This window comes from Dendrobates tinctorius, unplaced genomic scaffold (genome assembly GCF_039654945.1).
Source record: "Dendrobates tinctorius isolate UK_male_01 unplaced genomic scaffold, ASM3965494v1 ptg000085l, whole genome shotgun sequence".
Lineage (NCBI taxonomy): Eukaryota > Metazoa > Chordata > Amphibia > Anura > Dendrobatidae > Dendrobates > Dendrobates tinctorius.
The window spans coordinates 3657501-3674352 of record NW_027361753.1 but is presented as its reverse complement, the minus strand read 5'-3'; the positions used below and the strand labels follow the sequence as shown (position 1 = coordinate 3674352).

Genomic DNA, 16852 nt, shown 5'->3' with positions numbered 1-16852 from the left:
TCCCTATTATGCCCTTAAAATGCCTAGTCGCGTAGATGTTGGTTAATTGTCTGGTTAATTCAGTGTTAGGTTAATATCCCCTCTGTACAGTGTGTTGTGCCCCAAAATAATCTGGCAACTAATTCTGCAAAAACATTTTTTTGTTAGACAGAAACATTACATGATACCCATTGGGACAACACTAATAGCCATCAAGAGCGAAAGACATTCTTTGAACAGGGCCTCTGCTTTGGTTGTGGCATCCAAGTAAGAAGACAAGTTCTCTTTAATCTTCATAGCCCGCAACAGAGCAAATAAGAAGTGGACAACCCCTTTAAATGTAATAAATTGTAGCTGGACAATAAAAGTTGTTATGTAAGTGTTCAATACAATTTAAATTAAAGAATTAAAATAATTGAACATTGAGTTGATAAAAGTCAAATTACAAAGTTTCAGTCAATTTATACAACTTTAGAAAAGTCACACCTGGACCTTGGTTACTGAGGAAGCCACACAAGAACACCATGATAGGTGGGAATTTTATTTCAAAGTTTGCATTGTGCTTCAGAACCTCCAGAGGTTAAAGATGTCTAATCACAGACAATCATTTTAATACAGAAACTTGCATGGCAATTGGATAATTATCATGGATTACATTCCAGAGACACCCGGCAAAGAAGCAAAACGAGCAAGCGCTGCTGTAGTACATAGTGACCATTCAGATAAATGGCTTTATATGTAATAATTGGATGGCTGAAACCATCAGCTCGATAGATGATACATGATGTTATCAGATCTCCATTGTCTTGGGTGGAGGACCCTCTCCTGTATGACAGCTATATGTCCAAATAATTATATACTTTACATATCTTAAAGGGAAACTGTCAGTCGATACATGCTGTACAGATCACAAATAGCACGAATGAGAGCAAGGAATGCTTTTAGCATTTCCGAGTAACCATAGTTTGAGGATTCTGCTGTGGACCATAAGCAGAGACTAAACCAGTCCAGCCCCACCCTGGCCAGGTTCTCCTCAACTGCTTGACTGAATTAATAGGTCTCTCCCAAAGTACACATAAGGAGAGACCTTTGTCAATCACATGGAGCGGTGCAGAGAGAAACCAGCCATGGGCAGCACTAGACTAGTGACATATCTCCTGTGGACCCAGATATTGAAATTATGTTTTATTGAGCGTTTCAGAAAAAAGTGTACTTGGCTGCATTTGTTCAGCCAGGCTCTGAAACATACAACCTTTGGTTTGTTCAGCATGAATCAGCTGACTGGTTCCCTTTACATATAGACATTTACATGTGGTCAAGCCATCCAGATAATGGAAGCTACAATAGTTGCCAATTTCAGCTTTCTGCGCAGGATGTGGGATGGTATATATTGTAGCTACCCTAACAAGTAGAAGAGTTTATAATTTATTCCTTCGAGAGCACCTAATATTTTTTCGGAGAAATTCTTGTACATCTTTCCAACTAGTTTCCTGTGCTCTACAATGTGGTTGAAGTTCTCCACCCCAAGCCAAAGGAACCGGAAAGTACTGACCCTCTGAAAAGGGACATAAAGGGGAACCCGGAGGCTCTAGAAGATGTCCTGCTCCTGGATAACATTGCACGTACACATCCTTCTTGCCATACTTTTCCGCCCGGGATTTTGCTTCTGTAACAAGCAACAAACCATTGCAATGCTGGTCTTCGTTTCCCACCAAAAAGAGAATGGGCCCTCTGGCTTTCTCCAGGGGAATTATTGAGTCCTGGAATTCTGGTTTTCTTGGATCATCCAAAACATTGGTAAAATTATAAGACCAAAAGTCTGTGCTGAGAAGTGTTTCCATTTTGAAGGGTATGCATTTCATAATGTGATCACCATAAGCTAGGTCGACACCATTCACAGCAGTGGGTCCATTGATGCATACTGTAGCAGTGACCTGAGGCAGGTAGGATGCCATAGCCAAAGCTATCTCAGCTCCTTTACATATACCGACCACTCCAACTCCATCACCTGACACCTAAAAAGTAGAATGTATTGTCACATTGATTCATAAATCTATAGGTTAATAATTTGGTGGACAGTTAATGGAGAAAATTCAATCTTTTAGCAGTTTTCTGGTCATTGATATTGCCACTGCTTTATGGCAATAATATGGGGTATAAGCCGACCATTCAAATTAATGGATGGCCAGGTAATACGTTCACCAACTTGGTCTATGAGAGAGAACGCTAGACAGAGGTCCCCATACATGATGTCCATGCATGATCTCAACAGGACAACGCCTTCAACACTATAATCTAAAAGGGTTGTTCTGTTGTTCAATTTGGGAAATTTTGAGGGATGGGTCCTCTGCTCAAAATCCTCATCTGTTGACTAGAGTAAAGAGTGGAGGAGAATGGAGGAGCAGTCCTGTCCTGCATTTCACACACAAGCCCTATTGGTATTAATAGGTATAGTGAAATATATAATTTCTTCCTGTGGTGGAGCTGAAGATAAATTGAACACTTAGGGTCAGGTTTACCCCAAAGATCACAGCTGGAGATCATAGAAGGAAATACTTTGTGATCACTGTATTTTTAATAGAATCATTCAGAGAAAATTTTACTAAAATGATTTATCTAAGAATTTAATTTTGTTTTTCTTTCAAACTCCCTATAGTTTTAAGACCCATGTAGAGTAGCCATCATGCTTTCAGATAACACAGGTCTGCAAGGGTAAAATTGTTTCAAAAGTAAGAGGCGATTCGTATATACTTTTGATTGCTGATGTCAGCAAAATTAATGAAAAATTTCCATTACTCAGGGTATGTGCAGACGTTCAGTATTAGGCAGTGCTTTGGACTCGGCACATGTCTACTGCGTCCAAAGCGCTGCCGGATGCCGTATGTGTTAATTGAACCGTGTGGAATCACTGCATCCCAATACATTGTATGAGTGACATTTATCTTGCGGAGATTCATGTCTCCGCAAGATAAATAGAAATGCTGCAGTCTGGAAAGACGCGCCACATGTCCGTCTCCGCAGGGAAGCTGCGGGCGCCGATGCACGCATAGTGGGCATGGAATTTCTTGAAATCCCGTCCACTATGTTGTAATATCCGGCCGCTGCAGGTTGGATGCTGCGGATGTATGCAGCGTCCAACCCACAGCATTTACTGACCATGGGAACATATTCAAACAGTTTTTTTCACAAGCACTGACTCCATAAGCTTTTCCTTGCACCATACTTGAACCCTTTGTGTGACCTTTGTTGGATGATTTTGGAGTCATTAGATTAATTTCTAACCAATGGACGCTGTGCTGTGATTGGCTGCTCTGGGAAGAGAAAATTTTCTTAACCCAGTTTCCAAAGAGCGTGGTGGTGTCCATAACATCCAATCATAGCATCTCTTATTTTATCTCATTAGTATAAGAAATGAAAGCTGCGCTGTGATTGGTTGTTATCGGCACTAAAGACAGATTTTTTTTTCAAGTCACAATTCATAACAGTGTGGTGATGTCCACAGCAACTAATTAGAGCACAGCTTTCATTTTACCTCATTAGTATAAGAACTGAAAGCTGCGCTGTGATTGGTTGCTATGGGGAGCAAAGGCAGATATTCTTTTAGACAGTTTATAAGTGTGGTGGTGCGCCTACCAAGATTCCTCTCAGTATTTAGTGCTTGTGGTGGATTAAGCTTCTGTTTCTAACAATGTGAAACAGAGAAGTGTATTAAGCGTACTTTGGTGCAAAACTAGATGATCAGGACAAGTCGCGGGCTCCACATATGGCGTGTTCTGTTTGTGTACAACCACGACAGTGGTCTAAAGGGAAGGAGAGCTTTGGTTTTGGTGTGCCTATGATCCGAAGGGAACTGCAAAATCACAGTGATGACTGCTACTTGTGTACGTGCAACGTGGAGGGGCTCAACCTTAAAAATAAGGCTATTATATACCCAGACCTCACGTCAGTGATTCGCCCTGTGCCATACAGTCCACAAATACCGTTTCCTTCACTTCTGGACTTGAAGGTACATCTGATTCAGAACATGAAGAGCAGGATTCTACACAGTGACAGCTCGAGTCATAGACCTACTACCCAGCAACAGATCTGCTAACCCTACTACCCAGGGACAGAGCTCGTAGACCTACTACCCAGGGACAGAGCTCGTAGACCTACTACCCAGGGACAGAGCTCGTAGACCTACTACTCAGGGGCAACACTGTTAGCCCTACTACCCAGGGACAGCTCTCTCAACCCTGCTATCCAAGGAAAGCGCTATTAGCCCAGCTACCAAAAAACTACACTCTTTGCCCTACTATCCAGGGACAGCTCTCTTAGAGCCCCTGGCCAGTCCATTCATTACAGTTTGTGCTTGTACCAAGTGGCTCGGACATCTGTATGCAGACTTACAATTACAAGAGACTATTGTCAGTTGCTCCCACGCCTCCTCAGCGCCACCTTACTCACCGTGGTCATAGCGCTGCTTCTCTTCGTGTCAAGCAGACTCACAGAGATGCAGCAGTGCTGAGGAGTGCTGCAAGAGACAACCTCAATGCTGTTTTCAAATTACTATAGGAGGGCAACGGCCTGAATCTGTAGGAATGTAACCCTGCTGTGTCCTGCAGGGTTTGGATTTTCCAGGTAATTACCATCCAGCAGACACTATGGCTGTGTGCACACGCTGCGGACTTTGCTGCGGTTCCAGCCGCTGCGGACCCGAAGCAGTTTCTGCTGCGGTGTACAGTACCATGATTCCCTATGGGAATCAAAAACCGCAGTGCAGACGGTGCGGATTTTTCAGCACGGATTATCTGCGGTTTTCAATCCGCAGAAAGAATTGACATGTTAATTCTTTCTGCAGATTCTGCTGCGGTTTGCCATCTCCTCCATTGAGGAGATGAAAAACCGCAGGGCAAAACCGCAGGTCTTTTGACCTGCGGATTTTACAAAATCCGCGCCGATGAATCCGCACATAATCCGCAGCGTGTGCACACAGCCTATATCGGGCAGTGCTGCCTTCCACACCTTGGACTGAGCTTAGTTTCCAGTATGCTGTTTGCATCTAGTTCCTGTCAAGGTGTTCTATTATTTATTCCTCCTGTTACTGACCTGGATTGTGTTCTTGTACTGTTTTCTCTCTCCGCTCCTGATGTCAGCTTTCTATCTTTAACCTGTGCTGCCTGCCCTGACCCCCGACAGTCTGACTACGTTTCTGTCTCGCGCCTCTGTACCTCACATACCTGCTCTAACCCATGGGTCAGCTTTTGCTGGTCTGGACACTGCCCCAGAGTGACACTTGGTGGCTATCCAGTGGCCCAAGCCTTTCCTCACCATCAGAGAAGCTACTGAAAACCAGGTAGCCATTAAGTCAAGCTAGAAGGTAATTCCAGTCAGTCACACAGTTTGTCCACAGCCACCAGTGTCCCAACGGCTTTATGAAGGTTAACTATAATTTTTATGTGGCTTTTGGTGAAAATGAGTTTGACACCCCTTCTATAGATAATGGCCCAGTTGCATTTCATATGTATTTTTGTGTGGGAGGCGAACAGTGTCTGGTATTTCTGACTTATCTATCACACAGCTAGAGCGCATCTAGAGAGAAGTATAGCTGCACCATCCTTTGACAGGAACAGGTTTGTAGTGCCAATGTCCACTCTCTGTAGTGAGGATGGTGTAATCACACATGCGGCGTGTCTGGAAATTAAGAAATGGATATCAACTATAGAAGAATAGCAGGTGCCTACTGAGCATGTGCGACCTGTCATTGATGAACTACAGGACTTATCCATAGACAACCAAGAGTTCAACAGCTGTCGGATCACACAGCTGAATGATAAAAAAACAATTCTTTATTTCACACCATCATAAAAACGTGTAGATATATCCACAATTAGATAAAAACGGAGTCACAGAGTCCAGCCTCCTCCACCCACATGACTAATTATTCAATTCAAATTAGCCATGTGGAGCGCTGCAAGGAGGAGAGCAGAGGATAGGAGAGCAGCACTGCAGGAGGTGGCAGAGTGAGGGCTGAGGTCAGTAGGGGGGGCAGCTACGGGCCCCTGAGAAGGGGGGGGCCCCGGTGCCAGCAGTGTGCCCCCACCTCACAGCCAGCAATGTCTTCCTAGGCTATTCTGTGCCACAGGACCTGTGATGAGGTCACAGGAGGGGCGGAGTCAGGGGGTCACATGATCAGTGGCTGCAGGGCTCTGCTGTGCTGGTTGTCATGGTGCACTGCTGGATGACGTAAAGTTTATGTGTGGGGTCAGGAGGGGTGCGCAAGGTGTACAGAGTGTACAAGGTGCGCGAAGCGCAGCCGCGCGTGTACAAAATGTACTGTGCGGAGCCGTGTGTTTAGGGGGTGCGGAGCCGTGTGTGTAGAGGGGGTATCAGGTGCAGTAATAGGGACACATACGGCAGCAGCGGCTCAGCATTGGGGTATCAGGTGTAGTGGGGGGCCCCTGGCTGCTCATGAATGGGGCGGCTAATGGGGGGGGGAAGAAACATGAATCGGGCGGCCCACATAGGGGGAGAAGCAGCATAAACTGGGAGGGCCACATAGGGCGAGAGCATTATGAAACAAAGGGAAACGGGGGTGCCTATATATATATATATTACCTGGAGGCTGTCGGGCTATATATATGTTATTTAGAGGCTGTTTTGGGCTGTATATATTACTTTAAAGCTGTGCTGGGCGCTGTATATATTACCTGGAGTCTGTGCTGGGCGCTGTATATATTACCTGGAGTCTGTGCTGGGCGCTGTATATATTACCTGGAGTCTGTGCTGGGCGCTGTATATATTACCTGGAGTCTGTGCTGGGCGCTGTATATATTACCTGGAGTCTGTGCTGGGCGCTGTATATATTACCTGGAGTCTGTGCTGGGCGCTGTATATATTACCTGGAGTCTGTGCTGGGCGCTGTATATATTACCTGGAGTCTGTGCTGGGCGCTGTATATATTACCTGGAGTCTGTGCTGGGCGCTGTATATATTACCTGGAGTCTGTGCTGGGCGCTGTATATATTACCTGGAGTCTGTGCTGGGCGCTGTATATATTACCTGGAGTCTGTGCTGGGCGCTGTATATATTACCTGGAGTCTGTGCTGGGCGCTGTATATATTACCTGGAGTCTGTGCTGGGCGCTGTATATATTACCTGGAGTCTGTGCTGGGCGCTGTATATATTACCTGGAGTCTGTGCTGGGCGCTGTATATATTACCTGGAGTCTGTGCTGGGCGCTGTATATATTACCTGGAGTCTGTGCTGGGCGCTGTATATATTACCTGAAGGGTGTTGCTGGGCGCTGTATATATTACCTGAAGGGTGTTGCTGGGCGCTGTATATATTACCTGAAGGCTGTTGCTGGACTTTATATATTAACTGGAGGCTATGCTGGGCTGTATATGTTATTTGGATGCTGTTCTGGGCTGTATATATTAACTGCAGGCTGTGCTGGGCTGTATATATTACCTGAAGGCTGTGCTGGGCGCTGTATATATTACCTGAAGGCTGTTGCTGGACTGTATATATTAACTGGAGGCTGGGCTGTATATGTTATTTGGATGCTGTTCTGGGCTGTATATATTAACTGAAGGCTATGCTGGGCTGTATACCATATTTTATTTGGAGGCTGTGCTGGGCTGTATATATTAACAACTAGAGGCAATGCTGGGCTAGTGGGCTATATATGTTATTTGGAGGCTGTGCTGGCCTGTATATATCATTTGGAGTCTGCAACTGGCAAATAAATACAGCCCATCAGCACTCTGCAGATATTATATCCAGCCCTGCATAGCCTCAATATTAGATATACAGTACATTTACGGTTGGGAAAATCCGCAGCAAAAATTGACATGCTATAGATTTTCCCGCTCTAAAAAACGCAGCATATCCGCTGTATATTTTAGTGGCACCATGTAACGCGGATCTAGCACAACTGCACTTGCCACAGCCGGCCACAAGCCCGATAGAGAATGAATGGGGTGTGCCAGATCGGTGCCACAAGTCGCCCGTTAGGCGGCAGAGGTGCGGAAGTCTGCCGGATCTGCTGCTAGTAGGGAGGCCCAAAAAATTTCTTGCACAGGGGCCCACTACAGTCTGTGTCCACCCCTGAAACAATCCTTAATGACATGTCAACTCTGAGTCTTACGCTTTATGGAATCCTTCGATGACATGTTTCTATAAGAAAATTCTAACTTACTTTGGGATGATTACATAGAAACTGAGCGGCTTCTTCAAAATATTTTAAATCCACTTCAAAGAGAAAAGAAGGTAAATCATCATAAGCAAAATAAGCCAGGGCAAGAGAGGCGAAACCACGACTGGCCAGGAGGCTACTGCGAAACTCTAGTAGGCCACCAACACCTCCAAACATGTCAATAACTCCCGGAAAGGGTCCTTCACCTAAAGAGAAGACAAAATGGAAAAAAAATGGATTCTACAATACTGAAGACCAGAAAAAGGGCGTTTCAGTTTACCTGTTCAAAAATGTATTGAAAATTGGTCTCGCCACCATGCATGTTTTAGATCTGCTTCTAAAGGAGTCCATGTCATACTGGGACGGTAAAAGAAAGAGGAAAGCCTAAAGTTCAGAATGGTAAAACAAGACATTAGGAGAGTGGGAGTTTTTGTAGATCCCATAGCTGACTCGTATTTAGAAGGCAGCTCTGGAGTTGTCAGTCACCTTCCAAATCTTTATCTGAGGAATAGTGGTCTTGGTTGTAATATGAAGATGGTGGAGACCCCCAGTCACAAGATCTGAACAATTTGTTTTTATTTGCAAGCGGAATATCCATTTTGAGAGATGTGGTACATGCGTGTTGGCTCACCAGAGTGGTATGATTGTGTATACCTGTATCTACACCAGTGTAACACTACCTGTTGTAAATAGATTGGCTTCTCTGCAGTAATATAGTCATTCGGTCACAAGATGTTGCGTAAGCATTACTGATAGACTGATGTGCTTATAAAATGTCATATGTGGGACTACAATGTGACTGATGTGAAACACAGGAAGAGGAAGTGCGGCCATCTTAAGGGCAGTCTGCAGCTAATGAGAACAGGGAGAGGATGTGCTGGCGAGGAATTCGACAACATCCTCTGATGGAAACACCTCACAGAGACCAGAGCAGCGTCAGATTGGAGCTGAACTTATCCGTGAGCATAACCTGTCCAGATGTGAGGAGATTTCTGCCAGGAAAGAGATGGAAAAGGCTGGGACCTAGTGAGAGGTGTTGGATGCTGCTGAGGAGTTACGCCACAAGCATCAATGGTACAACTCACCTGTTAGAGGGACACCACATCCATCCGTATACAACAATTGTTTGTCCAGAGCAGGTCCAGGTCGGTAAGGCCCACTGCTCAGTCACTATAAGAAATCTTGCATGCACCACACTACATTCTGACGCCAAAAGACTGAAGGCTGAGGTAGAGCCTATTGTTAGATACTTAGGCATATTGACTGTTCAGGCCATGTCTACTTTCAAAATCAGCGTCTAGAACTTTCAGATGTTGTCACGTTTCCTGTTTATTTTGTAACTAAGAATCCTAATCTACACCTAGATGCCAACACAGCACGCAACGGACTCTAGACCAAACTTGAACTTCCTTTTGTTTCCGGACAGAGTTTCTGTGGAACATTATAATACGGGGCAGGTGTTCTACTTCTATAGACTTTGATCATGGCTAGTTTACTGATATAGATAATTAATTTTGGGATATTTTCAATATAATTGAGGATGGACCATTCCGCTGAGTTAATTGAGGTCACATCGGGATGGGAGAGGGATATTTGATTGGGGAACAGAAGTGAATGTTTGTAAGATTGTAAACTGCTGTGCTTAATCACAGGCGAGCCCATACATTACATCCATATAATTGATCCAGGCTCCAGGGAGTAAACAGGTAATGGGTGGCTGATTTCTATAGGCACAGCAGTAGGTAGATTTATAGAAAATACAGTAGGTACAGATCGTTTGGGTGCCATTCTGTACAGCACAGGGGTTTCAGCCTTCTGGCTAAATGTCTGCCTAATGTATTACCCTCATAACTACAGTTGTGGCCAAAAGTATTGACACCTGCCATTTTGTCAGATAATACTCAGTTTCTTGCTGAAAATGATTGCAAACACAAATTTTTTGGTATTATCTTCATTTAATTTGTCTTAAATGAAAAAACACAAAAGAGAATGAAGCAAAAAGCAAAACATTGACCATTTCCCACAAAACTCCAAAAATAGGCCAGACAAAAGTATTGGCACCCTCAGCCTAATACTTGGTTGCACAACCTTTAGCCAAAATAACTGCAACCAACCTCTTCCGGTAACCATCAATGAGTTTCTTACAATGTTCTGCTGGAGTTTTAGACCATTCTTCTTTGGCAAACTGCTCCAGGTCCCTGATATTTGAAGGGTGCCTTCTCCAAACTGCCATTTTTAGATCTCTCCACAGGTGTTCTATGGGATTCAGGTCTGGACTCATTGCTGGCCACCTTAGAAGTCTCCAGTGCTTTCTCTCAAACCATTTTCTAGTGCTTTATGAAGTGTTTTGGGTCATTGTCCTGCTGGAAGACCCATGACCTCTGAGGGAGACCCAGCTTTCTCACACTGGGTCCTACATTATGCTGCAAAATTTGTTGGTAGTCTTCAGACTTCATAATGCCATGCACATGGTCAAGTAGTCCAGTGCCGGAGGCAGCAAAGCAACCCCAAAACATCAGGGAACCTCCGCCATGTTTGACTGTAGGGACAGTGTTTCTTTGAATGCCTTTTTTCTCCTGTAAACTCTGTTGATGCCTTTGCCCAAAAAGCTCTACTTTTGTCTCATCTGACCAGAGAACATTCTTCCAAAACATTTTAGGCTTTTTCAGGTAAGTTTTGGCAAACTCCAGCTTGGCTTTTTTATGTCTCGGTAAGAAGTGGGGTCTTCCTGGGTCTCCTACCATACAGTCCCTTTCATTCAGATGCCGACAGATAGTACGGGTTGACACTGTTGTACCCTAGGACTGCAGGGCAGCTTGAACTTGTTTGGATGTTAGTCGAGGTTCTTTATCCAACATCCGCACAATCTTGCGTTGAAATCTCTTGTCAATTTTTCTTTTCCATCCACATCTAGGGAGGTTAGCCACAGTGCCATGGGCTTTAAACTTCTTGATGACACCGTGCACGGTAGACACAGGAGCATTCAGGTCTTTGGAGATAGACTTGTAGCCTTGAGATTGCTCATGCTTCCTCACAATTTGGTTTCTCAAGTCCTCAGACAGTTCTTTGGTCTTCTTTCTTTCCTCCATATCAATGTGGTACACACAAGGACACAGGACAGAGGTTGAGTAAACTTTAATCCATGTCAACTGGCTGCAAGTGTGATTTAGTTATTGCCAACACCTGTTAGGTGCCACAGGTAAGTTACAGGTGCTGTTAATTACACAGATTAGAGAAGCATCACATGATTTTTCGAACAGTGCCAATACTTTTGTCCACCCTCTTTTTTATGTTTCGTGTGGAATTATATCCAATTTGGCTTTAGGACAATTCTTTGCGTTTTTTCATTTAAGACAAATTAAATGAAGATAATAATACCAAAGAATTTGTGATTGCAATCATTTTCAGGAAGAAACTGAGTATTATCTGACAGAATTGCAGGGGTGTCAATACTTTTGGCCACAACTGTAAGTAAACTAGTTAGAGAGCGGATTGTGTAGGAGTTGTTTCTCACCCTGACTGATGCATCCTCAATAACAGCCCCCAGTACATGACTTAGGGCCCCTTCACACATAGCGACGCACCAGCGATCCCGACAACGATATTACCTTGTCAGGATCGCTGGTGTGTCGTTACATGATTGATGGTGAGCTGCCAAGCAGGCAGCTTCACCAGCGATCAGTACCAGCGACAGGAGGGTAACAAGCGACGCATGTCGCTTAGTTATCCACTGTGTACCTTAGTTACCAGCGCTCTGGTGCAGGGAGCTGGTAACCAAGGTACACATTGGGTGCACCAGCGCGCTGGTAACTAAGGTACACGTCGGGTTCCTAAGCGGCGCGCAGCGCTTAGAAACCCGACGTTTACCTTCGTTACCAGGGTGCTGATCGCTGGTCTCCCGCCTGTCACATGCAGCGATGCGTGCTGGCCAGAGATCAAAAATATGTCCTGGCCATTCCAGGACGATCAGCGGTAACCGGCAGGGGGGCCGGTCGCTGGTCAGGATCTCGCTGGTGAGATCACTGTTGCATCACAAAACTTGTGACTCAGCAGCGATCTCGCTAGCGAGATTGCTATGTGTGACGGGGGCTTTACACATGCTTGGAGTTTAATTTTTGTTGTATTCCACAGAGGTGACAGGCAGTGGTGTGCTTAATACATTAGCAGGCTTTTCAGGTGATCACTTTCACTTATTACACAGTGGGAGAAGGGAGTTGGAAATGCTGCTACTTCCATGCTGTATAGAGGTTGTCACTGCTAGAACCCATCATTTCTTGTTAGAAGAAGTAGGAAAGAGGGGTAAATCTTGAGAGAAGATCAGCACTTTTCCTATATGGGCAGTGAAAGTCTGGTCAGGTTGTGCAGAGTAGAAGGTCATGCATGGAGGTGAAGATGTGAGAAGCTTGTGATGTGTAGACAGGGGGTGAAGACGTTGGAGATGGGCACTACAGGTCTCTGTGGAACGTCTTACCTTGAAAAGTCCTGTGATCACAGCAGCATCAGCATTCATTTAATAATGTTTCCCATGTTTTAAAGTATCTGCATATCAAGAGGCTATGCCACCAGTTTATGTTCAACAGGGGTACAGTGTCTGTGTCCCCAAGAAATCCACAGAACTGGTGTATAGCTGCCTCCCATTTTTTCCCCAGAGAACTGGACCAGCCGTATTCACTTAAACAGAATCTATCAGGTTATTTGTATGTAGTATTCTAATAGTATCCAGAAATAGGGCATGGGAAGCCCTTTCAGGATATGCAATTTTCATTCCTCTACGTGGCCCAATTGTGTTGCTGTAAGGCCTGGACAAATTTATTGTCTCGCGCTGACAACGCAGCGATCCATCCCTCTTAAATAAGTCCTATATAGTGCATGTTATATTGTACAATGGTTACTAGTACATCATGTAGTTAACATGCATCTCCTTTCTATGAATTTTTTATATAACTAGATGGAGGCCCGATGCTATCGCATCGGGAGGGCGGTAATGTCACGATGGGGGCAGGCTTTTCAGCGTTGAGAATTTCTCCCCCCCGCATGTGCTCACCCACCTATCCACTGTCTTTCCCCATGTGCTGACTTCTCCCGTCTGTGCTCTCTTCTTTGACCTGTCAACCCCATGTGCTATCCCCCTTGTCTGCTGTCTCTCTCCTTCCTGTGCCATTCTCCCCTCATGTGCTGTCCCGTTTGATCTGTCTCCCCCTGTGCTCTCTCTCTCACCCCTGTGTCTGACCGTGTCCAGAACATACCACAGCTCCTGGGCAGGGGAGGAAGCATAAGACAATACTGACATTACAGCAGGAGATCGCAGAGGATACATTTTGTGACGTAAAATATTGTTTAAAAACAGTCAGTGAAATATTATCTCACAAAATGAATCCTCTGTGATTCCCTGCTGTAATATCACATAGTTACATAGTTTTGAAGGCCGAAGGAAGACCTTAGGAAGACCTTATGTCCATCTAGTTCAGCCTATTTTTAGTGCAGCTGTTCTGCATTGTTGATCCTGTCAGTATTGTCTTTAGCTTCCTCCCCTGCCCAGTAGATGTGGTATGCTCAGTAGACAGTCAGACACAGATAATTTTAAAAATTAACTTTCGTTTGAAAAGGGGTGGGAAAACCCCTTTAATGTAACCGGCTTCCTCTGCCTACATAGACATGTCGCGCATCTGCCGCCAGGATCACCCGAATGATTCAATGCGCCTGCGCGGAATTCGCGCAGACGCAGTAAATCAGGCCGCCGCCATGTTTGTGCAAACAGATAGCAGCGGTGATATTAAAACTGCACATGTGCTTCTCCTGTACAAAGATGGCGGTGGTCAGTGAATCATTCGGAGTGTTTGCAACTGTGTTCCGCTGGTAGTAACGCACAAGAGGCTGCGTAAGGCATATACAGTGTGTTTCTGTGTTGCGTACGGAATATACAGCATGTGCGTGTGGCAATGGTGTTCCGATGGTGGTACTGCGCAAGAGGCTGGTGCCACCAGCAGTTTCCATATTGAGACACCCATCACTTGGGTGTCCCAATATGGCAGTCGGTGAACTTCTGCCGCTTGGAATTCTGGCATCTGGATGGAACAGGATGTCAAGACATTACAAGGTAATTTTATAGTAGGATGATTAGTATGAGTATTTGCACATCACTACCTACCAGGTGGCAGAAAAAGTGCTCCTCGTATCCGTCCTTCTCTTATTGATATTCTCTGGACTCCGGGAGCGGCGTACCATCTTTCAATGACCTTGGTTGCAGCAGGAAAATCTTCAGGAATATTGAACTCCAATGAGGAATATAGCTCGATATGAACCAAGAAAGGACTTCCCACAACATCACGTTTATTCAATTTTTTCATTGGGATTTTTGGTTTAAGAGCCCAGAATAAGCCCATAGGACAGACTCCATGAAAGTCTCCACCAGTAGCTGGAGTTTTCTCCAAATCCACCTTCCCTTCCTTGTCTGTCCTGTAGAAAGCTCTGGAGTGAAATATTCGCCCTCTCTCATCCTTCAGCCATGCTCCTAGAGTGATTACTTGGTCAGGAGGAAGGCCCCAAGCTTGGATCTTCACAGGTTCATCCACCAATGAGATCTCAGGAGAGACTGTTAAGCCAACCATATCTGAAGATCAAGGAGTCTTAAATGGGAGACAAGTATCAAGAAGACACAATTAAAATTACAGGCTTTAAGACAAGAATTTATTCTCATCGAGTTTTCACATACAACACTTCATACTGTCAACCAGAATCCTACTTTGTACTGATGAGGAGCAAGAAAATACTAGTAACGTTCTTCCCCAATAGAAGTACAGATGGCCATTCAATCTTTTCACTGGCACCCAATGTACTATGTTTATTATGGCGTCTAAAGCAATGGCAAACGTAGGGGGAGGGTTTCTTTGTGCACAATTTAGGAAAAAACAATAAAAAAAAGGGTTGTTGACATGGAATAAAAAAAAAAAACTTATGGAAAAATAAACCCTGCCCCATGTACAGGAGTCCTCTAAGATTTACGACTGCACCACGGGGTGGCAGCTGTGTCCATATGTCCCGGAAACTGCTCAAACTGCCATACTATACATACAAAACAGGAGCCTTAACATAGCACCCCTAATATCAACTTACAGCGTGTCACATTTCATGCCATGTGCTTCTACAACAGCCAGAAAAAGCATCTTTTCACAGGGCTGTTTGACTGTATCAAAGCTGGCTGTTGGATTAGAGTTGGCCTCCAATGTGGGTGCTCTGATCTGCAGATATTAGCATCTGTCCTGGGTCCCAGTAACTCCACTTCCTGCCCAAGAAATAGCTTTCTGTGTCAGAACGTGACGAGTGTTATATGTGAAAGAGGGTGACTAACTGCTCATTTTAATACCTTAGCCAGATCCTTTCTATATCTAAACATCGTCTATAATAGCTCCCCCTTGTGGTGGTTGCAGATAGACAATTTTAAAAGAAGCTGGGCAAGGAGAAGCACACTAACCCATTCACTACCCCAAACTACAGTATATTCTATCAAACTATAATATACTGTACACTAAAGAATGCTATACCATTCTAGGCCACCATGGATAATGGATATCAATAGTAACCTTGTTAACACAAAAAGATCGCAATATACACGGGCTAAGATCTTTGGCTCTATTCACATTAGTGTTGCGATTTCCATTCATAACGGAAGCCGTAAGGCTGTTCCAGATCAGCAGCCCAACAGATACTAGCTGTGCTCAATAAACCCCACTGACTTTTAATAGGGGCCTATGGCATGGTCAGGACTAAGAGCTCCTCGCTCAAAACGCGTATGGCCGGCGTCTTCTCTTTCATTACGCTTTTAGCATTCCCTTGGTTTTAATGTTCTAATAAATGATGTTTTCTCTTACCCAATTTTTGCAGTTGCTGGATCTCCTTCCATACTTTTCTACACAGTTCCTATGGCATCCGCCAAGGTTTTTGAAGGAAATACAGTAATAGCTCCGAGTGCAGTGTTAGCTGCTCAACGTGAAGCTGTGATGAAGTCTCTTGAGAGACCCGGACACAGACATGAGCTGCATTCTCATCATGTATTCAAGATTCCTTGGTCATAATGGGTGCAATACTACTGGTACTGTAAGATAGGATTGGACAGTTTCTTGCATCTCGGATGAGGAACCTGAAGATATTGTCCAGTCATGTGGCCTTGTCCTTACCAAATGAAGACTTGTGAAGTGAGCTGGCAAAGAACTGATGACTTGATGACTTTGACTGTTATGCATGCGATATCCTAATAAAATGCTAATGGAGGGATGGGAGAATTACACAAAGAAGTCTTCATGGGATGAGTCATATGATCTAAGTCACTGCTTGAGGCTGAAGATCGTTAATAGCCTTGGGATCTTTTTCAGAGGAAAAACTTTCCTCTGTTTGCCTTGTGTGATAAGTGAGCATTAAAAATGTGCATATCTGTTCACAGGTTATCTGGACTCTGCAGATTGTCAGTAATATAACAGCTGAGCTCTAAAAGCTGCCCATAGGCTAGATACAACCTGGAAGTTAAAAACGTTTCTACCGCCTTTCCCTTTAAAAGAAAGCTCTATTATTGCCTTCTGTCACTGTAAAGCTTTTTTGAGCCTTTATGTGCCATTCTCCACTCCCCAGGGACAAGACCCTGTAGTGCCATACTATACTTTCAATGCAATGGTTTCTGGTGATCGCTGACTACATTTCCAC

General features: G+C 44.5%; 1 protein-coding gene across 2 annotated transcripts in view; it reads right to left on the bottom strand.

The window, feature by feature from the left end:
* Positions 1–506: 506 nt before the first annotated feature.
* Positions 507–16852, bottom strand: part of LOC141097554 (acyl-coenzyme A amino acid N-acyltransferase 1-like) — a 24758-nt gene continuing 8412 nt past the window's right edge. The window contains exons 1-4 of one of the 2 annotated variants that reach the window (XM_073584777.1): positions 16027–16344; positions 14307–14784; positions 8162–8364; positions 507–1994 (exon numbers count right to left, since the gene is read on the bottom strand). In XM_073584777.1, the coding sequence (XP_073440878.1) occupies positions 1398–1994; positions 8162–8364; positions 14307–14766 (1260 nt within the window). In that variant the 5' untranslated portion in view covers positions 14767–14784; positions 16027–16344 and the 3' untranslated portion in view covers positions 507–1397. Of the gene's footprint in view, positions 1995–8161; positions 8365–14306; positions 14785–16026; positions 16345–16852 lie in introns of those variants that run through there. The other variant, XM_073584776.1, reaches the window with a different exon arrangement.